At 41.9% G+C, this 27,395-nt stretch overlaps 1 protein-coding gene across 2 annotated transcripts in view; it reads left to right on the plus strand.

The window, feature by feature from the left end:
* Nucleotides 1-27,395, plus strand: part of DNER (delta/notch like EGF repeat containing) — a 302,825-nt gene that overhangs the window by 143,896 nt on the left and 131,534 nt on the right. For both annotated transcript variants that reach the window (XM_014835920.3, XM_070489533.1), the window contains exon 5: nucleotides 12,538-12,683. In XM_014835920.3, the coding sequence (XP_014691406.3) occupies nucleotides 12,538-12,683 (146 nt within the window). The remainder of the gene's footprint in view (nucleotides 1-12,537; nucleotides 12,684-27,395) is intronic.

A 27,395-nucleotide genomic window follows, 5' to 3' on the forward strand; every position in this document is an offset into this window, starting at 1 on the left:
CTGGGCATGTAGGCTGGTTCCACGTCTTTCTTGGTTCCTTTTTTGTCTTTGCTACTTTCTCCCTCTTGTATCCTTGTGTTTGCAGGCACCACCCTCAGCTCACTTGTCCTCCCTCCGTCTCTCCCTCTTCCTCTTTCTCTCCCTTCTCCCCTCCCCAAAATATTTATTGAGAAGCTACTGAGTTAGGCACCTGCTTGGCGCTGGCAATAGAGCAATAAACAAAACAAACAAAAATCTTTGCCCTCATGAATCTTATATTTTAGTGGAGTCACAGGTACTAAAGAAATAATTCTACAAATAAATAGAAAATCACAATTGTGATAAGCACACTGTGCTGTGACCGAGTTGATAATAAAAATCTGACATAACTTTAAGGCAGTGGGGATCACTGCCTTGAAGAAAGAGGATTAAGTTGAGATATTAACTAGGAAATGGGGAAACCCTTCCAGGCAGAAGGCTAGAAGTGCATGTGCAAAGGCCCTGTGGCCAGAGAGAATGCATAATATTAGAGGAACTGCAACAAGGCCATGAAGCTGAAGCTCAGAGAGCAAGGGTGAGAGAGGTGGAGATGCAGTGGAGAAGGAGGCTGGGTCAGACTTGCTGGGCTGTGGAGGCTCCGTTAAGATCCTAGTGGCAATGAGGAGCTGTTAAGGGAAGGAGCTGATAAACACATTTATCCTGTGGAAGGTCCCTACTGAAATGTATGCATTTTAACTTGGCAGAAAAGAAGTCATCCTTAAGACAGCAGCTTCCATACCTGACATTCAGGTAGCTGGGGGAGTTGATAAACCCACGGGTGCCTTTGGCCACACCCCCAGAGATTCTGATTCACTTGAGGTACAGCCAAAATAATAGTTTATTAAATAAACTCTGTAGGTAATTCTGATTCTAGGCATTTGTGAGCCAGAGAGGAGAGGGGCCGAGTGGCGGAGACCCTTCTGGAACTCCAGAAAGTGGAACAGATAGATAGGTAAGGCTGCCTCTGGGCATCCTGAGGACTGAGGCTGAGGGCATGACTCTTCTTGTGATGAGAATGCATATATGAGCCAGAAATAGCTCAACCAAAACAGGCTGCATCTGAGTCAGCCTCTCCATACCTCCCATTTTTTTTCTCTCAAATCCTGGCGCATCATTGGAGCTTCATTGCAATACATTGGCTAGGTCTACTTTTAATGCAATAAATGCCTGCACTGAAAAATAAAGTTATTATGCATACATCAAGAAGCAAATGCATCTCAAATTAGGAATCTCACCAAATATTTGTAAATTCAGCTAACTTCTTTCACATGACCTTGAAGTTACCAGACAGTTTTGTCGGTAGCTGCTTAAATAGTGGGATTTTGAATCATAGCAGAGCAAAGAGATGTACTAGAACAAAGGCAATCAAAAGATCATGTTCACAGTGCTTGCAAAAGCCAAGGAGGGAAACATGTCAATCAACAGCTTTTCATGTGAGCTCATCTGAAGGAAGCCCCCGTTCCCTGACTCCTTAATGTTTATAAAGCCATCCATAGCCCAACTAGCTGTGCATTTCTAATCTCCCATTATCCTCCCATCAACACAGAGGAGTGATTAATTATTTTGGCATTCACAGTAATGCTGTTAATCAGGATGCATTCATTAGGTATTGATGACTGGATATGGTGGGCAACTGTATGTGAGTTCTACAGTAATTTAGCAATTGATTTGCTAGTATTTGATGAGTTGAAACTGCACTAATGGAAGATGAAGTGATGCAATTCTAACTGATTATGAAAACGTGATCAAAAAGACATTGAAAAAGAGATTAAATAAATGAAGAATTTTGATTGTATATTCTGTGTGAGCCAACAGAATTTCAAAGGAAAGTGCAAATTAATTTTCATGTTCTACCAATGAGTATTGAAGAACTGGCATTAAAAAATGTGTCCAATTAGGATGTGGTTTTCATATGCAATGAGGAATTTTCTTTTTGCTTAATGGAGATTCCTCAATGCCAGAAATAGGCACGTGGAGAGATTTGACAGGCCTAGTTGGAAAGTTTGCTTCAAAAAAGGATTTTATAATTTGAATATTTTTATGCCATTATGCCCATTATATTGGCCAGTGTCTCTTGTGTTAATTGATGGTTATACTTTAAAAAAATGTCTTTTAATCCTATGAATTGTAGCCATACTTCACGTTTTCACATATTTTTTCTTCTATGTATTTAATTAAAGCCTAGAGCCTAGTTTTTTAAAGTAGAAGCTAGACATGAATTATTCAAAATGGCAGATAATAAAAGTCTTGTTACTATGATTGTGTGGGGTACTTTTATTGGGACATTATTTTTGAATTCTGGCCATAATTTTTAAAAGTTGCAATAATTTTTTTAAAATTACATTTCAAAGTTTTGACATGAGAGTGGCTGAGTTAGGGGCTCTCTAAATGACCTCCTTGCTTGCATCCTGGCACTGCTGTTTTCTCAGGGGACATACTTTCCCAGAGCCTTTTCCTCAGATCTACACAAGTCTAAGTTCCATTCGGGACCCCACTGTAAGTAGATGTTGGTTGTTGATGTTGCAATTGTTGATAGTGATGGTGATGGTGGTAATGACAGTGATGGTGGTGATGATAGTGTTGATGATGATAGTGATGATGGTGATGATGGTAGTGATGATGATGGGGGTGGTAGTGGTGGTGAATAATGGGGGTGATGATAATGATGGTAGTGGTAATGATGGTAGTGTTGATGGTGATGATAGTGATGATGATGGTGGGGGTGATGGTGGTGATGATGATAGTAATGATCATTACTGTGGACTGAATTTGTCCCCCTCAGATTTATATGTTGAAACTTTAACTCCCAATGTAATAGTATTTGGAGGTGGAGCCTTTGAGAGGTAATTAGAGTTAGATTAGGTCATGAGGGTGGAGTCCCCATTATGAGATTAGTGCCCTTATAAGGAGATGGAAGGGTGAGAGCTTTCTCTTTGCCACGTGAGGGTACAATGAAAAGTCAGCTCTCTGTGAACCAGGAAGAGAGTCCTGACCAATGGCATCCTGATCTTGGACTTGCAGCCTCCAGAACTATAAAAAATAAGGATTTATTGTGTAAGTCACCCAGCCTATGGTATTCTATTATAGCAACCCAAACTGACTGAGATAATGGTGTGATGATGATGGCGCTGATGGTGGTCATGGCAGTTATGACGGTGATGATGATGAGTTTTAGAGTCCTTACCATATGCTTCACTGGACTAAAAGCTTTGCCCATGTTAAGACCTTTAACATAACTGCCACCCCATGAAATAGATAGTATTATCTCTATTTTGGAGAGAAAGAATCCAAGGCATGAAGGGTGTCAATAACTTTGCCAAAGTCACAGAGCTGGTGAGAACTCAGACCACCTTGTGTTAGAGCCTGGAATAATCTCCAGTTACCCTCATGTCAGCACATGGCCCTGATTACTCATTTTACTATGCTGTGTAAAGCCACTGATCTGGAGGTATTCATCTGGAAATAATGAACGGATAGTGTGGACAATTACCCACTTTCGTAATGTGAAACATACACTATATACAGAATACGGAAAATGTTAAAATCAAGTTATAGGTTATACCTACCTGTTAATGTGTATATTTAATATATCCCTATATAGTAAGAGGAATGACATCAGATATGTTTCCCAAGCTGGTGCTCAAGTCCCAATTTCCTCCCACGCCTCTCCTGTCTGATATAAGGTGAGCTACCTCAATAGCCAGTCCTGCTTTGTAAGTACTAAGAAAAAGGAAGGAGAGGGGAAAGTGATGGAGTTAGTATTTTGTGAGTTAGAGACAGTAAGTCGTAACTAAATGGTGATTGCTTCTGAGTCAAGTGGCAGAGGGGGTGGGATGTGGCACAGAAAAAGGAGTTTGACGTGATTCCTTTCATGCTTGTATTGGTTAGGGTGCATCTAAGCCTTTGCAAGAGAGAGACCTCAAATACAGTGGCCTAAATAAGTTCCAAGTTAATTTGTCTCAAGTTACAGCCTAGAGGTAGCCGTCCAGGATGGAGCGGGCAGCTCTGCACCTTCAGACACAGATTCCATGTCTCGATTCAAACTGGCTGCCCCAGCTGTCACCATCACTTAGCATGTCGGCCAGTGGAAGGGGGAAAGGGCAGGGGAGCACTTACTTGCTCGGTCTTCTTAAATGTACACCACAGACGTGCCACACATCCTGTCACTGATTCACTGCTCTTTAGCTGGGTGGCCCAGTTTCCACAAACGCTCCAAATTCTATCATTGAAGTAATATGGGGAGAATGGATACGAGTGGGCAGCTGGCAGTTACTCCCGTGATCAAACACTCAAGTCTTACTTAAGACACATAATTTAGTCTAATATTAATAGAGAGAGGAGTATAGTAGGGGAACACCTTCCTGGAAAAAAAATTAAACAAAAATATAGCATTCTGGGCTGGTAACCCTTTACTGTGGGAATGGATATTTCTTTTGGAAAAGTGTAGAATGTCAACCTAAGAACTTTCAATCTAAACCTTCTTGTTCATTTTTCTAGCCTGTGTTTCCCTATTGAATTTTCAGTTTTCTCCACAGAATGACGAGACAGAGGGTGTTTCTGAGATGCTGACAAAGTCGGGAGGTGGTTGTTAAGGGCTCCTATACCTGAGAGTAAGATTTATTGAGAATAAATCAATCTCTCTTCAGGTGGTAGCACGTTGATTGTATTTATTTCTTTTTATTTGTTTATTTTGAGGAAGATTAGCCCTGAGCTAACATCTGCTGCCAATCCTCCTCTTTTTGCTGAAGAAGACGGGCCCTGAGCTAACATCCGTGCCCATCTTCCTCTAATTTACATGTGGGACGCCTGCCACAGCATGGCTTGTCAAGCGGTGCCACATCCACTCCCGGGATCCGAACTGGTGAACCCCGGGCCGCCGAGGCGGAATGTGTGCACTTAACTGCTGCACCACTGGGCTGGCCCCTGTATTTTTTTCTATAATATATTCCAATTATCTTTACAATTTCTTTTTAGAGCAAATGATATTACCTAATATATGCTTTTCATAGTCATTCCCTAGTGTAATCTACCCGATGATTTAGGTGTGTGACAATGGTAAAAGTATTTAGTCTGTTGCTGTTAGGTGCCATCGTGTCTCCTAATTCAGAAAGCATCTTTGGCCATACCTTACTCAGGAACCCCAAGAAAATGAGATATTCTGTATGGGTGAATTTTCCAAAAAGCAATTTGCTGTTGTAAGCATCAAAACTTAAAAGCAAGCAAGCCAGCCATAACAAAACTCAGTCTTTACATGGAAATCTAAAGAAAGCTTTGTTTAGAAAAGCTAAAAAGATCTTGAGTGAGGTCCTGGGATGGTTGGTGTGGCCGGGCAGGTTTGCCAGTGAAGGAGGCATCGTTGTATTAGTACATTGGTGTAGTGACAGCTTTCCTAAGTGCTCATTCAATTCTCCCCCTTCTCCTGGTCTGACTGCATTCTGCATACATTCAGTTTAAGTTCTGCTGCGTTCCTCGAGCCGAGGTGTATTAATAAGCCTTGTTTTAGTATCATACCTACCTGGACTTGGTCTGGATTCAAGTTTGTTCCCTGCATCAAGATCCGTTTTTGCCTTTGTCCTGACATTGTCAAAAAGATGATTTATTTCTCAGGGTTTGCTTCCCATGCCACAAGTACCGAGTCACAAATCCCCGGGCATCCTGCCGGCTTATTAAGCTTTGCACTAACCTCCATCCCACCTTCTTACAGTCGGCCCAGATACGCCATCTCGTCCCTGCTTCTGTGGAACAAGACGTGGGAATTGGGGGTGTTTGCCTTCCCGATGCCTAAGTTAATGCAAAACCCCTGGGTCTCCAGCTGGAGCTGGAATCTGTGATAGTCAGACCTTTCATGCCTATCTGGTGCCAGCCGTGGGACTTCCTGGACTGTAAATGGTTTTTATAGGTTCTAAATTTGTGCCAAATGACTCGATGAGAGTTGATAGGCAAACTCGGTCGTCTGTTTCCAACACCTACTGCTCAAGTATTTAGCATCAGGATTTTTATTTTCCATGTATGCTTTCCCTTAAAGAGGAAAGAAAATGGTCTTTAGCCAAACCACTGAAGTGAGAAATACAAATCTCATTTGCTATTAATCCCAATGAGGTATTAACTACAAAGTCCGTTTAAGACTCTTTAGTGTTAATGTTATAGAAGACAAGTGGGAAAATAAACAATTAATGGCCTGGAGCCAGCGATCTTGTATGTTCTAACTGATGCTTGACCACTCCGTTCCAACGATAATGACGGGACCCCCTCTCAGTTGGTCTCAACTTCTCATTGGTACCAAGGGAGGTGAGTTTGGCAAAGACACTGTTTTAAAAGGACTGTAACGATGGCAGAACATTTTATTGCTGTGTTAATGAGCACAGTGTGGGGCTGTGGGCAGGGCAGAGTATGTGTATTTGTGGGAGAGTTAGGGGAGCGGGGGGGGGGGGGGTGGGGGGGTGGGGGGGGTGTAGGGGAGACGGAATGGGGGGAGGGAGGAGGAAACTCAACTTTTATTTGTCATCGTAGCTGGTTACTTGAGGGTGTTAACAGATCCCTGGATAATCTTTGGAGAAGTTTTCCTTCATTACAGTTTTAAAACTCATTAGGGAAATCACCCGGTTGTGTAGCAAGTAGAAGTAGGCTCTCAAACGCAGGAGTATCTTTTTCCCTCCTCCCTCCCTCCCTCCTGCTCTCACTTTTCTCTTCCTTTACTAGCATCTGAATGTTGAGCTGAACTGTGTAGAGCCCTGAGACCTTTTTCTTTGTCGGGGACCATTGTCTGTCCCTTGTAGTTCTTTATATCCTTCATGTTGCAGAAATCTTATCTTTCTTATCAGTCCTACTATGGAAAAATACTATGGCTATTTCTGTTTTAGTTAATTTTTCTAGTATGAGTCTGTTCTGGTCTCATATCTATGCAAAACTAAGTGTGTATTGTGAGTATTGGCCTATAAAGCTGGGCTCTGGGCCCTGTTCTCTCTCTCTCTTCTCTCCCTGAGTCCACTTTCCCTGTTCCAATAGTGTAATACCATCCATATTTAGATAAGGCTCGAATTTAAATCTTCAGCTGTGACATTTCTAACTCCCCATGTCCTATGTCCAGCCACCAGCTTGACTGCTCCATTTGGGGTCTTATCAGCATCTCAAGTTTAATATGTTCACAGTGGAAACCTTGATTGACGTGCCTACCACCACCGCTCACGAAGCCGCTTACACTATCTATGTATGATTTCTTCCTTTCTCTCACATCCCACATTCAATCTAGGCAAAAGTCTTGGTTCTACCTCCAAAATGTGATTTTTGAAAATGTATAACTCATGTGTTATTCTTCCATGTAAAACTCTTCAACGGATTCTTATTGCGCTTGCCATGAAATCCAGATCTTTGCTAAGGTTCATGAGACCCCCCTCTGATCTGGCCCCTCCTGCCTCTCTATCCTCATCAAGGCTCTGGCCCTTGACCTACTGACGTCCTCATCCATCTAACGCATTACCTCCTCAGCTCTCTTCGCCGGCTCATTCTCAGCCTTTAGGGCTCAACCTAAAAGCTGCCTCCTCCTTGGAGCTCAACAAACATCTCCTGAATGTTGAATGAGTGAGTTCAACTCTCCCACCATCTCTATTCTGCTCTCCATCCCACCCTATCCCACAGCATCAGTTTATTACAGGGAATGCATGATCTGGCCAATTAAAATGACTCAATATTTAACCTCATAATTAGAATCACATTCTTGGACTCTACACAATTTAGAGTCCAAGATTTTTTTTTTTTTTTTTAAGGATTGGCACCTGAACTAACGTCTGTTGCCAATCTTCTTTCTTTCTTTTTTTTTTTCCTTCTTCTCCCTAAAGCACCCCCAGTACATGGTTGTATATTCTAGTTGTGAGTGCCTCTGATTGTGCTATGTGGGACGCCACCTCGGCACGGTCTGATGAGCAGTGCCATGTCCGCACCCAGGATCCAAACCAGCGAAACCCTGTGCCGCTGAAGCGGAGTGTGAGAACTTAACCACTCGGCCACGGGGCTAACCCCTAGAGTCCAAGATTTAAACAATGCTTATTCATGAAAATTTTCAAAGAAATCTAATTTTCCATTTGTTGTGGTTGGAATGAAGAATATAAGGCCAGGAAAATGAGAAGATGGTAAATTGTCCTTCATTAACAAAAGGTGTGACAGCCCCTGAAACTTTTGATGGAAAACCTTCATTTCCTTTTCTCTGTTTCTGCTTGACTTGTTTTTCTGTATTACTGTTTCCTTTTCTTCTGTCTTATGCAGTTTTTCTCTCATGCTTTGGTTTCCTTTTTCATTCTTCTTCCTGCCTTCCTTCTTTCTCTCTTTTCTTGTGTAAATCTCCTTTTTCTATCTCCCTTTCTTGCCTTTTTTTTTTTCTCCCCAAAGCCCCAGTACGTAGTTGTATATCATAGTTGTAAGTCCTTCTAGTTCTTCTATGTGGGATGCTGCCACAGCATGGCTCGTTGAGTGCAAACTTAACCACTATGCCACCCGGCTGTCCTCATTTTCTTATTTTTAATTTATACCAGGCTTTAGTTGGAGCAACTTCATAGCCTCCTCTGTGACATCAGTTCTTTACGTGTTGAAAAGACCCTAGGAAATGCAGGTGTTGACAAAAGCCATTCTAAAAAAGCTCTGTAAACAGAACCGGAGTGTTATCCTCATTCCCTCTTTGCCAGTTTTTGTCTCCAGTTGACCAGTTGCCCTACGGATCTTAGAATTCTGAATATGAGGACAAGTGTTTCTACCCAGGTTGTATCAGGAATTATGTTACACATATTGATTTCATATCATTAAGGATGAGAAAAAGCAGAGACCATTTGCTCTGCTTTTCTTCTAAGTGTGTTAGACATGTCCGTGAGCTTGAGTGCTGTGTCAAAGAAATCACACTGGCTTTTCAACAGCTCTCAAACAATCTCTTATAAAGCCCCAAAGAACTTCTGTTTTTGTAAATGAATTTGATTTCATTTCAGGTTCTTCGTGCTGCTGTTTGTAAAGGACACAGCTCCTGCTCTTGGCATCTGGGATTTCCTGAGGGCGCTTTGCCCTCACCTGGGTGCAGGTTGATGGAAGTTAAATTGGTCCGTGTTACTGTTCATTATGAGGAGCTCCAAGCATTTTTGCCTAGACATGATCAAAGGGGGGTGCACACAGCTTACTGAAATTACACTCTTACCTGGAAGGAGCCACCAGGCAGTGTTGTCATTGTGTGAACAGTATCTTGCTGAAAATGGCATGCTTATCCTGTTGACTCACTTTGGGGCATTAGGCGACATATTTAAGAATTACGTAGTAATGTGTGACACACTGTTGTGAAGATTGATTTCTTATTAGTTTACTAAGGGATTTTAGAGCCAGAGTACTCACTCAAAATACTCTTATTAGGAAACTAAGGCTGGTATAGAAACCTTTGTCAGAGTTGTCTCCAAGAACTTTCGAGACTTATGATCAGCTAGGAAATACGAATGTTGTCCAAATATCACAGAGTCACCTAGATTTTCAAAAACTGAATGCATAAGATGTGCTTTCAGAGGCTCACGTGCATGCCTCTAATTCAAGGTGTTTGTTACCTTAATAATAATATTACTTAAGTGACTTAGATTAGTTTTTCTACCAGGCCAGGGGTTCTTAATTAGAAGCTCATGTCTGAATTACTTAGGGAGTCTTTTTCAAAAACATGCCTGCCAGGGGCCCATCCCACCCTGTTGATTCTGAGTCACTTATGCTGGAGGCTGGCAATATGTACTTGGAAAAAGCCCCTGCAAAATTATGAAGCTTCTGGTTTCAAAACAAGTTAAGGACCACTGCTCTCAACTAAGAGTTTGGAGTGGCAGAAAGCAAGGCTGACTCATTTTTGTAAGCTTAGCATCTAATACGGTGCCTGGTTTGTAGCTGTGAGCTCAGGAAATGTTCATTGAGAAAATGGAAGCAAATTACCTAGAAAATTATATCGAGTCAATTTTTAACTACTCATTCATTTGAATTACTACTGGCTAAGTAAATTTAGTAGTTGAATAGACTTTTTAAAATAACCTTTATAGGGAGGCTTCTTCTACAGGATTATAGAGCGTTCTGTGGTCTAAACACTTAGTAAAGACAGATGATATACATTTAAAAAATAATTTAATGTGAAACTCAAGAACAGAGTAGGGGCTGGCCCTGTGGCCGAGTGGTTAAGTTCGCGTGCTCCGCTGCAGGTGGCCCAGTGTTTCGTTGGTTCGAATCCTGGGCGCGGACATGGCACTGCTCATTGAACCACGCTGAGGCAGCATCCCACATGCCACAGCTAGAAGGACCCACAGCGAAGAATATACAGCTATGTACTGGGGGGCTTTGGGGAGAAAAAATAAAATCTTTAAAAAAAAAAAGAACAGAGTAAAGATGTGAAAAATACCTTTATAATCACTGATATCTGGTTTTGCCTCCATTATTTTATGTGTAAAAATATCTTTTGGAATAAGAACTCTGATAAGATTCCAACAATGCAACAGCCTCCATTTCTCTATCAAGGCTAACCATAAGTTGATAAACATTTATTTCTTTAATAAACTGGAATTCATGCATTCAAATACTTGTTGTTCTTCCAAGTGGACGTGTCAGATGACAAGACATTCTGGAAACTCTTTCTAGGGAGTTGTCTTTGCTGCTCTGGCCACATATGTACCTGTACCCTGACTTCCTTCTCGTTCCTTCTCTAAGACTTGGCCCTTGCCATCCAGGGAGCTTCAGTAAAGGTGGTAGGACAAGAAACCATCCAAGACGTAAAATAATCAGGGACCCATATGTGAGAGTATGTACTTGTGCACAGATGGACACAGCAGAGCTTGAGGGGGTGGAGGGTGGGGATGTTGAGGAAAAGCTCAGGAATAAGGTGAGATCTGAGCCCTAAGACTGGGAGAAGGAGGATTGTTCCAGGCAAATAGAACATCGTGGAAATGTTTACAGAGTTGAGGTGAGGAGGGCTTGTGAAGGGGCCATGATGGAGAAAGTAGAAAGCTCAACACAGGACGTCCTTTTGCCTAAACTGTCCTTTTCCTTCGTTCCTAAAGCCAACGTGTGATAGAGTTTTCAGTAGGAAATTGTAGGAAGAAAGCTCCTGATTCTCTGTAGATGTAAAATATGACTGTGTGAGACCTGTGGTACCTGTTTTATTGAGGCACCAAGGGATATTTGTCTCCTAATTCCAAATGGGAAGTCGAGGAGTCTTTCCACTCCCCTCTGCCTTGCATTAATTTCTCATCGTGACCTTATGCCTGTGAATTGCATGACATCTTATGTTACTGTTTTGAAGCCATCTCCTGCCTCTTAGAAACATCCCTTGCATTATGTAGTACTTTGCACTTTGCAGATCCATTGTCCCTGGGTGCTCCCCAGGACATGGGGATAGGGTGACCATAGTGTCCCATTGCCTGAGACAGTCTCACTTTATGCCTGTGTCCCATTGCAATCATAAAAAGCATGCCCTTTTGATCTGAAAAGAGTCCCAGTTTTGATGATAAATTCTATGGCCACCCAATATGGGGGTTATCGTCCTGACTTAACACATGAGAAAATTGGGGCTCGGAGAGGCATGGCTGTCTGGAATCATTTTCACCACCTTGTCTTAAGTGCCTTTTATGGGTAATGCAGGAGTCTTTATAGGTTGTTCATTTTGAAATTATAAATTATACATAAATAAATGAATATTCTTATTACAATAAGAGATACTCTCTCAGTGAAGTAATTATATCATTGAGGAAAAACACTTACTGTATTATTTCTTCACTCCAGTTAGAGGCTATATTTATTCCATATTTATTGCTACCTACTGTGTACAAATAACTACACTAGACATAAAGATCAACATATCGGTGATATTGCGGTCAATATTCAACTGTGATTGGTCCCGTTTTATTAGATGGTTAAAACCATGTAACTTACTTGATACTTTATGGTCAGGTTGGGGATCAAGTAAGATATGTATGAATAAGCCCAGCACAGAATGTGTACCTGTATTGCCTGCCCGCCTGTGAGGGCACTGAGAACTGCTCAGGGAGGCTCATAGCAAGGTGCAGGCTTGGGAGAGAGTTAGTGCTTGTGACTCTTCGAAGTAGCCAGGAGGAGGAAGAGCTGGGAGATGCAGGCAGGTAGCCACCTGGGAGCCCTGGGAGAGGATGGGTTCAAAGCAGAGAAATTGAAGTCTAAGATGCTAACTCAAGGACGGAATTTAGAGACAAAGTGGCTCCCGGGGCTGGGGGTTTGGGGGAAGGGCAAGAACAAAGCAGAAGGATCTGAGGTGATGGCTCAAGTGCCTGAGCCTTTCATTGGTCTTAGGAGTTTCTCCTGATGCTTGGGAAGAGTGGCCTGTCTTAAAGGCCTGAGGTCTGAATGGTGACCAGCCATGTGCTTTATTCCTTTGCCTAGCTTACTGCATTTTGCTTTGTTTGTTAGACTTGAATGCTGTGTAAACCCAATTCATAATCTTGTAGAAAGGATGTTGGTAAAGCTTTACTTGACGTTTCCTATCATTCCATTTCCTTTTAGGTTTTGTCAATGATTCCGTGGCTAAATCTATTGTGGCTTTGCGCTTAACTCTGGTGGTGAAGGCCAGCACCTGTGTGCCAGGGGACGGCCACGCAAATGACTTGGAGTGTTCAGGAAAAGGGAAATGCACCACGAAGCCATCAGAGGTAAGAGGATAACTGGTAGCTTTAAAAACATGTATTTAGGGGCTGGCCCCATGGCCGAGTGGTTAAGTTCGCGTGCTCAGCTGCAGGCGGCCCAGTGTTTCCTCGGTTCGAATCCTGGGCGCGGACATGGCACTGCTCATCAAACTGTGCTGAGGTGGCGTCCCACATGCCACAACTAGAGGGACCCACAACGAAGAATATACAACTATGTACCAGGGGGCTTTGGGGAGAAAAAGGAAAAAATAAAATCTTAATTAAAAAAATTAAAAAAAATAAATTTAAAAAACCAATAACATGTATTTATACAAATATATATTTACATATACATCTCTCTCAAGGATGAAAGGGGAGAAAACAAGTACATTTGCTGAAAAAACCTCCAAAATTTCTGGTTTCAATTATATGTTAGTATATAACATATAGATATATAATCATCGTATTATTTTTAAAGTAATTATAATAAATTTGTGCAGTGCTAGATTTTGCTTTGGTATGAAGTAGTGATTTTGTGAGAATATCTGGTAGCAGAATCAAGAGAAGTGGAAGAAAGAAAAGGTAAGCACAGAGTCATTTACTTCCCAGTTATTGCCTGTTTCCCTCTTTAGACTTTGCATTTCTCCAGTGCTGATAACAGAGTTACAGAAGTAGGAGAAGAAACGGAGGAGAGGCAGGGACGAGAAGGCCGACTCATTACTTTTGACCTTTGTGGACCAGCACCATCAACACTATGGAAGACCTGAGCCCTATCCCCCTTTTCTTTAGTAGCTGAGGTCACATGGGCAGGGAGGGGGCAGGGACTGAGTACAGTCCTTCTTCTTTGTTTTCTGGAGAGTGACGAGGTCCAGGAGTCAGACCAGCAAAGGACTACAGTGGCCATTGAAGCCCATCTCCATCAGTATAGGGCTCCCTTGAAATGGTTTTGGCAGATGGAGTCCACGCTCCCCTCAGCATCCCAGGAGAGGGAGACTCTGCACCTTTCAAGGGAGCCTGTTCCATTAGGGGACATCCATTCCAGTCACCACTTGCTGTTTCTGTCTCTGACATCCTTTCCTCAATCTCCCATTCCCCAGTTCTATAATATTTCCAGTGGAGTTCATGTTAAGTGGAAATGGGTTCCCCACATCTCCAAAGATCAGTATTTGTTTTAGACCAATTTTAAGAGTAGCACCAGTAAATTTTCTTTGGTGATGCCTCCTCGTGGTAATGTCAGCGCCTTCAGTAACAGTGCCGTGAAGTTGGACAAGTGAAAGGAATGGGTAACTGACAAAAGGGATATCGGAAGATGCTTTCAAGTAGTGCTGATGTCATCTTGGGAAACCTGTGGTTTTCATGTCTTAGGTATAATACTGCCGTGGCTCAAATATACCATTTTCCTGTAAAATATCCCCTGTAGGGGGCAGAATATGGTCAGAAACTGGAGAAAGTAGTGGGAATAATAATTTGTGCTAAATCTTTGAAAAGGAACACAAACTTAAACCAAAGCCAGCACGAAATCCCTGGGGGAGGGGAGAGTGAGTGGTGTGAAGCCAGAAGGTGAAGTGTGAGATTTCTTTTACAAAGCCAGGCCTGTCCTGTAGATCCCGTCGTCTCCTGTCTCGGCCACCTTGGACCATCTCTTCTCTTCCCTGAGGAAAAGTTTCATTTATCAAGTTATTTTATGGAAAAAAAGAACTCAAGGGTATTGTGTGTTTTTCTCTGGCACTCAGTGCTAGGGAGGGGTACAATAACTTGAGAAAAGATGAGGAAGCAATGGGGAGCCAATTCGATAAGGAGGTTCCAGAAGAGATGAAGCGTGAGACTCAGGGAGGCCCACTGCTGGAATGGAAGAGTGTCAGACCTTCCAAGTGAGGCTACAAAGAGGAGACACCCTGGTCTTCCCCGAATTCATTCTTACTGTTCCCAGTGAACAATTTGCAGCCTCATGTGCCCTGAAAAAGATAAGATTGGTGAAAGAGAAATGTCTTAACCAAGGAAAGGAGGGCTGTTATTGGAATTTTGCACTGAAAATGATTGAATTTCCTTGTGAGCTTTCTCCTAGAATGGATGACCCAGCTGGGGAAACTTTTCATCCATGAAGCAGTCACCATGTTGTCTTAAAACGTGCGTGCTGCTGGCATGCAGCCCTTGTCTGCATGAGTCCCATCCCCATGAAACTCTCGCTAGGAGGCTCTGCCTGGTGGTTTAGCATTGACTCATTGGGAAGGCAGTAGGAGTAGTTAGCACCTGGCAGGTAGTTGGCAAACCTTGCCAAAGTGCTTTGTTTTCCGTGAAAAAATGACTCAAAAGGCTTAGTGAAGAATCCATGCTAATTTTAGCAGATCATTTCAGAGGGAGCACAGCTTGTTATGGGTACCAGCTCCTTTGAAGAGCTGAGTGCCCAGCCTCCAGATAACACCTCCTCCCTCTGCTCCCACCTCCCCATTCCACAACAGTTGCTTCTAAAGTGTATAGCCTCTGCTGTTGTTGATTCTGTCAAAGCTTGCATTTACTGAATTTAGGGAAATTGTGGCTAGTCATCTTATCTGAGCCACTATAATGACCTTTGGTGACTCTGAAGCAAATGATTAGGCTGGAATTAGCATATCCATTTATGGACCCACCACATTGTTATCTTGGAGAGAAACCATTCCTACAGTTCTCAAAAAGATGGTGGGAGTTGAGTTACCTATTGCAGGGGAGGGAATGGAAAGGTGGTTCATCTTTTTTGCATCTACTTGAGTTCCTGTGGCTTTTTGTGGTCATTGTCATGGCTGTTGCAGCAACTTATGAGTTGCTTGCCAGCAACTGTTGTTTCAAGTTTCCTTCTTCTTGCTGTTTTCCTAAAATTAGAAGTTCTATAGTTCAACCTTCCACCCAACGTAAGAATCCACTCCATAGCACAAAACAAAAAGAACTACATTCAGCGGTTTAATTTGATTGTTTCTAATCATCTTAATATCTTTTTATTAGGTCATCCATCAAAACAAAAGCAATTCTATTGTTTCTACACTACTCTCACTTGGTAATTGGACTCATTTCTTTTCTGTCAAATGTACTTTGGCCAGAGGATATTTCACAATTCCAAGTTGATTGGTGGTTTGTGATAAAGCTTAAGCTTGCTGTTCTTGGATATCGCACCAACCTGGGAAGGTTTTTTTAAATGTTTACTATAACGCCATAGGAGTTCTGTATTTTTGAAAACTACTTTTATTACAAGGGTTGATTCTGATCTTTTCTTCTTCTTATGAAAAAAATTGACTGTTGGCCACTATTTCTCTTTGAACTTTGTCACCAAGTTTGGCTGCTCTATTTGATGATTCCTGAATTATCTTAAAGGTAAGTGTCAGGGAGTCACACAGGGCTCTTTGCTGGTGTGTCTTAAACCTTCTTTAAACCAAATTAGGTTCCATGGACCTTGTCTTTCAACATTAAGAGATTTGTATTAAGGTTCTCCAGAGAAACAGAACCAGTAGGATATATGTATTTATATATATATGTGTGTGTGTGTGTATCTATGTATATATATATATATATATAAGCTTATATGCATATAAATCAATTAAGGAGATTTATTTTAAGGAATTGGCTCATGTGGTTCTGGAGTCTCCGTGAGTCTAAGATCTGATGGGAGAAGCCTGCCACAGGAAGGAGTTGTAGTCTGAGTACAAAGGCAGTCTGCTGGCACACCAGAGCCGATGTTGCAGATGAAGCCCCAAGGCCGTACACTGGCAGCATTCCCTCTTTCTTGGGGGAGGTCAGACTTTCGTTCTATTTAGGCCCTCAACTGTTTGGATGAGGCCCACCCAGATTATGGAGGGCAATCTGCTTTACTCCAAGTCCACCAATTTAAGTGTAAATCTCATCCAAAAACACCCTCATAGAAACATCCAGAATAATGTTTGACGAAATGTCTGGGCACCATGGCCCATCCAAGTTGACATATAAAATTAACCATCACAAGATCCTCTCTAATTCATTGTTGCTTCCTTTCTACCCAGTTGCATCCCTTGCCCACAAAGTCAAGGGAGTAGCTTTAAAATTTTTAGTTTGCCTAAGAATTGTCTGAGGCCTTTGAAAAGAGTCATGTTCCAGGCCCCTCATTTAGATTCTGATGCCTTTGGTTGGGCAGCTAGGTGATTCTGATGCAAGAGTGGATTGTGGACCATAATTTTGGAAAAAGAGGTCTGAGGAGCAGTGTGTATCATTTTCCTTTTCTTGCTGATTCCCTAAAGCAAATACGCAACTTTTTTTATTCAAGGATTTCATTGTTTATCATTTCAAGGTCACATGGAGTTAATAGAAAAAGATAAATGCTGAGTAATGACATAATGGTTCAACACACATCTCAAAGCTTTTGTATTTGTTGGCCCTGGTCCATATTGACAGGTAAATGGGGTCAGGCCTCCATTCTTAGAAGGTTCGCTAGAAATCCCCTTAGCTCTTGCCTTAAGAATCCATCATCCTTAGTCTATTTGGATTAGATACTAAAGCTGACTATTCAGACTTTGTTTTGAGAGAGAACTGAGCTGGTGTCATGGCTAGGAGCCATTCTCAATCCCTTCTAGAGCCTTCGTCTTAATTCTGTCTCCAGGTGTGGGTCTGTACGTGAGAGAAGCACTACCCCGTTTGCCTCCTGAAGGGTCCTGACCTTCTGTTAGCTCCCTCTCTACTCCGGGAAGTCAAGGGCTCAAGCTCTAGCAAGTCCTAGCCTTCCTACAGCCCGAGTTCTTGTGGTTGGGTTTGGTTTATTGGAAATCAATCACTGACCTGAACTGGTTTACTGCTTTCTGACACCTGCTGTCCTCGCTCTACAGCCCAGGTGATCTGGGTAGGAGACATTATCCTTCCAGAAGCCTGTCTGTCTTATATGAGCACCCCTCCCTATCTTTTTTCCTGTTTCACAGCATGTTCCTCTTTGTCAGGGCTCCCAGTAAATTCTCATTTCTGAGGTTTGTTTACTTCAGATCTCATTCTCAGAGTCGAGTAACCAGCATGCCATAAGCTAGAGGCAGAAGCAGCCTTTCCGGCTCCTGACCTCAGCTCCTTCCACAATCCCCACATCCCCCTGATTCCTCCCTCAGGTCTCCATGGTTTCATTCATGCTATTTTCTCCCCCTGGAATGCTTACCTGCCATACTGCCCCACTCCGACCCTCTGCCCCCTGCCCTCCCATCTTCCTAACTATATTTCAGACTCAGCTCAAAAACTTCTTGCTTCTGGAAGCCATTCCTAACCCCTCAGTGCAAACTCCCTCCTCTCAAGCCCTGTAACATTGCATTTCTCTTATGAGACACATGACTTTTGATTTATGCATATATTTCTTTACGTCCATTATTATTTGCATCCAATTCACCACAGAGTTCTTGCTTGTCATGTGCCTGGTAGTGCCCGAGGCTCTGGGGGATACACATTTGGTAAGATAAGATGTGGCCACTGAGAAGGGGTTGGAAGGTTGCACAGGCAGAGTGCTGGATGAGTAAATCATCACTTAGAGCATCGTGTGGTGTGTGCTGGGGGAGAGGTTTGCAGGTGCAGGTTTGCAGGGAGCACAGAGAAGCCTCCCACTTGCATGTGGGATCACTGGGAGTTTCCCAGGGGAGTATCTGATGTTAGGATCCGTGTCTGGTTCCTTCTGCATCCACTGTAACAACTAGCAGGATGCTTTTCGCATGGGAGATGCTCAAAAACCGTCTATGAATTGGATGAACAAGATAAATAACAGAACAAAAATATGACGGAAAACCAGTTCTCTGAGTTTTGAGTGAGGTATGAATTTGAGTTATATATTTGGTAAATGTGGGAGCATGGAAAGCACACGGTGACTTTAGTTTTATAAAATAATGAGTCGGAAGACATTCTCTGACCTAAGGCCATCTCACAGATAGTGTGACCCAGAATGTTGTAGTAACCCCTTAGGAGCATTTTAAGCAACGTTGCCAATCCTTTCCCTATCATTTCAAAAAGAAATAATTTGAACCAATGGAATCTTTGATGCCATCCTCCTGTTGGTTTGAAACCATCGGCAAACTCTTCTTTAGGTTAGGAAGTAGAAACGTGCCAGAGGGCAGGAATAGACGTCATCTCCTTTCATCCATCGCTTCTCTGAGAGCTAATTTTTCCATCATCATTAGTGGGAACATAAAGGCCCTCATGAGACCTTGAAAAGGAACTGTGACCTGGTAAGGTTATGAGAAAGAAGTGGAGCGGGAGAGGAGATGAGGATGCCCATCAAAGCATCAAAGGAAAGCCATTCACTGTATCCTTCTCAGCATCAAAACAGCAGCTGGCGGTCAGGATGTGGAGTTGCTTTTTAATAGTTCTGCTCAGTGCATGGTGGGGTTAGGTCCCCTACGGTTCTGCCAGTGCTGCAGAGGAATTTCTCCTTTAAGTAGGGAAGGAAACACAGCAAGAGAGGGTCAGAGCGGAATAGTTGATGGGAACATACTTGATGAGCCAGTGGTTAGTGGCATTATAGAGAAAAGAGACTAATCCGTTCTAAGAAGTTGGTCTTCTAAGGGTGGTGGTGGGGGCACCTTTCTCTTGACTGAATGAATAGCTTATTGATGATGCTGAATAAGAACTTTTGACCTAGAGAATAGATGCTTTGGATTTAATGCCAAAATGAAGATGTCTGAGTCACATTTATTTGCTAATCAAAAATGGATGATCTCTCCCACAGATTTTACTTGCAGAAACAGCTTTGTGGACCTTTGAGAGAGAGAGTACTTTTATGGATAATAAAAGTAGAATAATAATTATTAGAAACATACTAAGCACAGAGATCATAAAAGTAAGTGCAGCCCAGCTGTTACTTTTTCAGTGGTAAAGGATCAGTCCGTCTAGAATTTTGCTGACTTGTTTGAATTATAATTCTTGGTACTGAAAAAAACAAAAAAACCATTGCTGCCTTTTATGTTATAGAACAGAAGGATGATCATATCATTGACTGCACAAAAATACGATAACATATTTGAGTCATTTATTATAAATTATTTAAGGAATGATTGTAAAATTATCTCCCAAAGGATAGGTGTTTCATCATGTTTCTATTTGGCATCAGCATTTTCCAGAAGGTTGAGATGTGTCTCCCTGTGTTGACAGATAGTTGTAGTGGCATTGTCGGTTGGTGGCACTCCAAATTTATTAGAGTGAAGATTATATCACTAGTGACATTTCCAGGGTCACAGGATTTAGAGTGGAAGGTGATTTTAGAGGCCTCTCCACCTATTTTATTTTAAACACCAGGAAATCAAGGTCTAAGATCTAAGCTATTTGCCCAAAGCCCAAGAGCTAATTCACGGTAGAGGCAGGACAAGAATGAAGGGAGATTTCTGGACTTTTGTTCTGGGGCTCCTCCTGCTGGGCAGCCCTAGCCCTTCCATCCCCTTAGCGACCTCTAGTGGACCATTCAGCGTTAGGGCCAGCTTTAGTGCTTGTTTAGTGTTCTCATGGAAAGTTTCACTGCTTACTACAAAGAGAACCAGGCATTGGGTCGAAAACTTTCCAAATCATTTGACCTTGTGGCATTTTGGTCCAGCATTTCTCCAACTTTAATGTGTACGGGAATCACGTGGGGGTCTTGTTAAAATGCAGATCCTGACCTAGCGGGTCTGAGGGCGGGGCCTGAGATAAGAGATAGGTAACATGGTGCAATGCCACAGACATCAGACCAAGACATTAGAGGTCGCGGCTGTCAAGACCTTTCAAAGAGACTTAGAAGATTCGGCAACCTCCATTCCATGGTTTTCTTTGGCATAAACTGTACCAGAGGACTAAGCTCTCTGGGTCTCTCTTATTCTAGATCAAAGTTGGAGAAAATCACAGTACAGGTGAAATGAGCATCACAGGAAAGAGGAAATCCCTCAGCTGCAGCATGAAACCTTTTACACGTAGCCCAGGAACTGGGTTTTTTTTTTTTTTATTACCTTTTTTCCCCAGTTTTATTGAGATATCATTGACATATAACATTGCATTAGTTTAAGCTGTACAACATAGTGATTTGATATATGTATAGTATATTGTGAAATGATCACCACAATAAGTTCAGTTAACACCCGTCACCATACATAGTTACGATATTTTTTCTTGTGATGAGAACTTTTAAGATCTACTCTTTTAGCAACTTTTAAATATACAACACAGTATTGTTAACCATAGTCTGTGCCTCACATCCCCAGGACTTAGAAACTTCCAGGTATAAAATAAATAAGTTCCAGGAACTGTTTTTTTGCAGCCCCTGATTTTATACTTCGTTACAACTCTCAGGCTTTACAAAGAAGCCAGGGACTCATTTTGTAACTGTGTTGGAGACAGATAACTGTCATTCTTAGATTTTAATTAATAACTTTCAGAATAGAGAAATAAACCTCCAACTAGACTTTTATTTCCGAGAGAAGAAAACCATCACTTTGGAACTTGGTGAGCTTGTTTTCCTCTCCCTAGAATACCTGTCCTTTTGTCCTAATTTTCAGTCCCTAGGTCAGTGAGCTGAGTGTGAACCGCTGGGAATAAGGCAGCTAAATGGCTTTGCCAGTGGAGGGCGTCCTGGTGGGGCAGTGCCTCTTGATCCTATTTAGGGATCTGAAAGCCATCAGCCGTGTTTGCTCACAAAAAAAGGAGTTTATTCCACATATCAACTTGGGTATTCATTTATTTTTCCACGTTTTCATCCCCTCACCCAGCGTTCTGTGAGCATCTCTAGGTGGCAGGCGTGGAGCTTCACCCCAGCAAAACAAGGGTGAGGAAGACCACCATGGTCCCTGCTCTCCTGATGTTGAAAGCCAGAAAACCGGCATCGAAACTATTGAACTTGACCCTTATCTGATGTCCAAATCTCCTCTAAAACATTATCAACCTCCTCAGCCTTCCTCAGCATCTAATTAAATATCTAGCCAGTGCCCATTTGAGGCACGTTGGTACTTCTTTCTGATTTTGAGGGGAAAGAAATAATCCCTTTGATATATCCCCACGTGGTCTTTTGTGCTCGGCAGCTGCTCCAAATATGGCTTTTAAAGTATAAATGGATTCATTTGTTCCCCTAAGTCTGACGTGGTTAGGGCTTTAGTATGATTATGCTATTTGCCTCATTTCTTCTGTGACATCCTCTTAGGTTTTAAGAGTCAATTCTGGCTTTGCAGCTTATCTTTTTGAGTTGTGAAGCCTTAGGCAGATTTGGAATGACCAGTTGTGTGTTAGGAGATAGTACAACATAACTTCCCAAACTGGACAGAACCACCAATGGGCTCTGGGCATATGTTACTCACGTGTTGTCAATTTAAAAAGAAAATTGGCCAGTTGTTTTACACACAAAACGATTTTATTCGGGAATAGCCAAAAGAATTGCAATTCAGGATGTGCATGCTATGGCCGACCATCAGCAAATCCAGAGACAAAGGAAGGCGCTTGCTTTTAGAGTGGAAGGGGGAGTAGGAGGCACTCTTCTAAACAAAAGTCCATTGGAGGAAAGTAACAGTTCAGGGTGGTGACGGCTTCTCATTGGCTGAGCTGCAGCATTTCTCATTGGCTGGGCTGTTGCTGGGTGGGGAGAGAAATCTTCCTTCCTTCTCGTCAGTAGTAAAGTAGTAAACCTTCCTGTGGGAGATGCAAGAGGTGCAAGGCTAGGGCACTTCCAGGTTGAAGTAATTGACAATCAGTGGTAGGGCATGAGAGCGCCCCCTGCAGGTCTTCCTGACTCTAATTTAGTTGAGATTTCCTTTACTCACTTCAGCGTAATGGCGGGCAGAGTTGGGAGGTTTCTTCAGGGTGTTAGTTGAGATCTCCTGTCCCTCCTGTCCAAAAATAGCTCCCTCCTGGCCTTCCTTGTGCCTTTTATTTAGTGCTTGGCCCCATTTTCTGCCTACTGAGTTGCAGACTGACTTGAGGATTTGTCTACTGGATGCAGTGTTTGTAGTTTTATTTACAAAACTGTTTGGCTTCACCTAGCCCAGTGGTTTTCTGACTTTTTGGTCTCAGGACTCCTTTACGTTATTAGAAATTATTGAGGACCCAAAGAGCTTTGGTTTATTGGGCCGGATCTATTGATATTTATCACATTAAACTAAAACTGAGGACTGAAAAATATTTATTATCCCATTTAATTAGTAAATCGATTACATTAACAAAAATAGCACCATTTTAATGAAAAGTAACTATACTTTCCAAAGCAAAAAGAATTTAGTGAGAAGAAAGGCACCATTTTCATTTTTACAAATCTCTTTACTATCTGGCTTAAAAGAAGACAGCTGAGTTCTATTTGCTTTTACCTTCAATCTGTCACAATGTGTTGTTTTGGATGAAGTACAGAAGAAAATTCAGCCTCATACAGATATTTAGTTGGAAAAAGGAAAAGTGTTTTAATAGCCTTTTCAGATAATTGTGGATATTTTTCTTGAAAATTCTCCAAAACTCAAGTGTCAGAGTCTTAAAGGTTAATTGAATGTGGAATCTGAAACCATATGAATGAACGCTCTGTTACGTTAAAATCCGCTGGTCTGTCTTGCATTTTGCATCTTCTACCCATGAATGGTTTTTTATAACATTACGCATTGGTCGTTTGGAAAATATTGGATCACTGTGTTAAAACAGAACTTCCAAATGTTGTCACATTTCATTACATACTATCAAAAAGTCACGTCTGTGATTAATATCACCACTCAACTCCTTGGGAGAGTCTGTAAGTACTGGGAATGTGTCAAGCTCATAATGGAAGATAAAAGTTTTCTAAGATTCTAATTTTTCCTTCCAAGCTCAAGTCATCTCTGACAACGAAAACCGTTGGGTGTTTTCCTTGAAGTGACAGGCTCACTTTGTTCCTTTGAGAAAAAATATCTGCTGAATAGCCAACAGTTTGTCTCTCAGTTGTTCTTTCAAGGAAAAAAGGTTCTTGATGAAAAAGGGGCTAGTTAGGTCGTGACTCAAAGACTTGCACAAGTGTGTTTCCTGAGAAAACCATTGGAGTTCAGTGTGCAGTGGAAGTGCTTCATGCACACCTCCCAGTTTGTCACACAGAATGATAAAAAGATGTGCACTCAAGGTTGAGATTTCATAAAATTTTAATTTTGACGGCCTCATCAAGCACATTCTAAGCAAAACTGGCATTTTCTTTTTCCTGCAAATGCCTGATAATGTGAAGACCGGAAGATTCCTGCTACAGAGACACTGCTTCGATTTGTGAGAAGAAATCAGCAGTTTTCCCCACCATTATTTTTGCATCTTTAGTGCCAGTGTCAACAAATGTAAAAGGCACATCATGTTTTAATATTCTTATAAGGTAGTTTTGACCTCATGGACCCACCTGAAAGAGTGTCAGGCCCCTCCCCTACCAGAGGTCCAGAACCACATTTTGAGAACTCCTGCCCGGTCTAGGCCTCGCCTCTCGCCCTTTCTCTGGACCTCTTCATTTGCTTTCTGCACCTTCAACCTGTTTTTCTAAACACCTACAGTTTAGTTTTGAGTAATTCTGTTTTTTCTCTCTTTGACCTTGAAAACCACTTTGCCACTTTTCTCTCTCATCTGTGATGATTCTCTGCATGGCTTCTTTGTAACAGCTCTAGATGAATTTCTAAAGCCAATCTGACAAGTTCTCCATCTTTTTCTGCTCCTTGACCACCCCGCCTCCCACTGCCTCACTTTCCACCCCCATGCCCAGCTGGGATCACCAGCCCCTTCTCCCTGAGACCCTCCAAGGCAGAGGCCCTTCTCTTTTCTCTTGTCTCCTTCTCTCTTCTTCCTTCTCTGCCAACAGCCAGCAAAGAGCCAAATCAAAAACAAATGAAACAGTCCCTAAGATCCTGTCAAAAAGATAAAATGAAAGCTGGCCAATTACAATTATAGAAATCTCCTACAGTGGTTAAAACCCATCTTTCTGTTAAACATTGGTGCAAGCTTTTTAGATAGTAAACAGGAACAAGGAAATGGAGAGATTGCCTTTCAGAAAATTGGCCAGCTTCCCTGGAGAGGGGAGGCAGAGAATTCACCTTTGGGAAGGACAGCCATGGTGGCGGGGAAGAAGCTAGATTATTGAGAGCAAGGAAGAGCTTGGATGACCAGTGTGCCATGGCTTTTTGATGAATTTGGCATTGAAGGGAGGGAGCGAGTGGGATGGTACCCTGAGTAGGAAATTGGGTCAAAAAGAGAGTTTTTGCTTCTAGAGCAAAGGATGAATTGCATTGAAATAGGCCAAAGGAAAGAAACTGGCAGATGTGACAGAGTGGGTTGGTCAGGTGCAATTAACGGATGAAAGTCCTGGAGGAGATGGAATCGAGAGAGATGTGGAGGGCTTCAGAAAAGAGGACGAAAACTTCCTTCTCTGAGGAAAGTGATGTCAGGTACAAGGCGTGACAGAGTTTTTAAAACAAAGCCTTTTTTTTATTATTGAGGTGAAATTTATATAATATGAAATTAACCATTTTAAGGTGAACAATTCAGTGGCATTTAGTACATTTACGATGTTGTGCAACTAGCATCTTTATCTAGTTCTGCAACATATTTATCACCCCAAAAAGAAATGCTGTGCTCATTAAGCGGTGACTCCCCATTCCTTCCCCAACCCCTGGCAATTACTGATCTGCATTTTCTCTATGGATTTGCCTTTTCTTGATATTTCATGTAACTGGAATCATACAATATGTGACCTTTTGCATCCATCTTCTTTCCCTTAGTGTATTGTTTTCCAGCTCATCCATGTTGTAGCATACATCAGTAATTCCTTTCTTTTTATGATTAAATAATATTCCATTGTATGGATATGCCATAGTTTGTTTATCCATTTGCCAGTCATGGACATCTAGATTGTTTCCAGTTTTTGGCTATTGTGACTAGTGCTGCTGTGAACATGCGTGTACAAGTATTTGTTTGAGTACCTGTTTTCAGTTCTTTTGAGTGTATACCTAAGGAGTGGAATTGCTAGGTCATATGGTAATTCTATGTTCAATTTGTTGAGGAACTGTCAAAATGTTTTGCACAATGGCCGAACCACTGCATATTCCTACCAGCAATGCACAAGGATTCATGTTTCTCCATATACTCACCAACACTTGCTGTTTTTCATTTTTTTGATTCTTGCCATCCTAGTGTGTGTGAGGTGGTATCTCACTGTGATTTTGATTTGCATTTTCCTAATGACTAATGATGTTGATCAGACAGTACTTTTTGTAAAATCATATGTGCTTTATGTCTTTGAAAAAAACACTTTGAATTTTCCCATAAAAACTGAATTCTAGTGATACCCCTTTGTGCAGGAGATTGTAGGAGGCACAACCTTGTTTACAGAAAAAGAAATAATTGCAGATATCACATGGCCGAGTGGAGCAGCAGCTCTTGGGGATTCTGGATTGCTTGCCTTTGGATGGAGGCAGGAGATTCAGTTTTTCTGGGTCACCTAGAATACTGGTCTAAGCTAGGTCAGCACTGGGGTATCTGTTCATCCCTGGGTTATCCTTGGGATGAAAGCCATTTAGAAGCTTGGTTTATTTCTAGGGAGTGCGAGATTGGGCAGATTCAGAGAAGATGGTACCCTAACACAATCTTGACCAGAAATTGGCCAGGCACCTGCCACCTCCATGAGGAAGGGGCAGGTCAGATGTCACTGCCACACTTATTGGACTGTCATGAGCCATCCTATGGGTTTCTTCCTTCAGATTCCCTTTTCCTTGTTCTCTAAGAAGAATCCCAAGAAACTTGGCCCAAACCTACATGTCTGTTACTCATCAGCCACAGGGAACTTATTCGGCACTCAACTTTCTTTCACATAATGGGCATTTTGAGGCTAAGATCAGCATTTAATGGAGCCACAAGTATCAATCCTTTCCAAGTTCACACTGGAGGAGAATTTCTAGTTTAATGGTAATTCTGCAGTTAAACAGGATATTTCCAAGTCAACAAGGGATGGAGAAGCTGGCTCCAGAAGGGAATGGGAAAGCTCTCCCTGGAGTACAACAGCTGCTCAGTAATGGATAAATAGAGCAAGGTTACCACAGGCCACCTTGGGCCATTGCCATGAACAGAGTCACTCTCTCTATACAACTGTAGTTGGTTTCCACATGATTCTGGGCAGAAAACTCAAGCTATGTCTCAACCTCAGACAGAGATGACTATTTCATATGTGCAGGAGGACATCATTTAAGCCTTGAGTGTGGAGGGAAGGGCACAGAGGATGCTGCCGTGACAGTCTTCCAGAGTCGGCGGAGGCCCCAGCAAATGTGGAATGTTCCAGATCTGTCCAGGATTCAAAGGTCATTAATCATGTAGGACATTAGAATTCTCATGTACACATCTTGTTTTTTGCACAGTCACAATATTTTGGCAGGAAACTGGGGGGAAACGAAGCTCTTGACTAGAGGAAATGCCCGTAGCAGCTTATGCAATACCATTTGTACATTCCGTAAATAATTATGCACCTGTGTTTAGGTCTATGTCTATAGAAAAACTTAAAGAATTTGCTTTTTTTCTCTTCATTCTGTCTCCATATTAGAATTCAAGGACTGCTTTCCTAACTTCACTAGAATGTTTGGGTTTTTTCTTCTACTAATAGTTTTTATTTCTTTACATGCTTTCTTTGTTATATTTTACCTTTATTCTTTTTGTCTGTAAATCTCTGGTCTCAGTTTGATTTAGTATATTTTTAAGCACTGGTAGGGAAAGTACAATAGGTAATCACCCTTAAGTGATGTCAGTAACAGAGAGTTAAGCAAAGTCATATAAATCAAGCAAATTAAACATTGATGCAAGAGGCAT

The sequence above is a fragment of the Equus asinus genome, chromosome 19, assembly GCF_041296235.1.
Source record: "Equus asinus isolate D_3611 breed Donkey chromosome 19, EquAss-T2T_v2, whole genome shotgun sequence".
Taxonomy (NCBI): domain Eukaryota; kingdom Metazoa; phylum Chordata; class Mammalia; order Perissodactyla; family Equidae; genus Equus; species Equus asinus.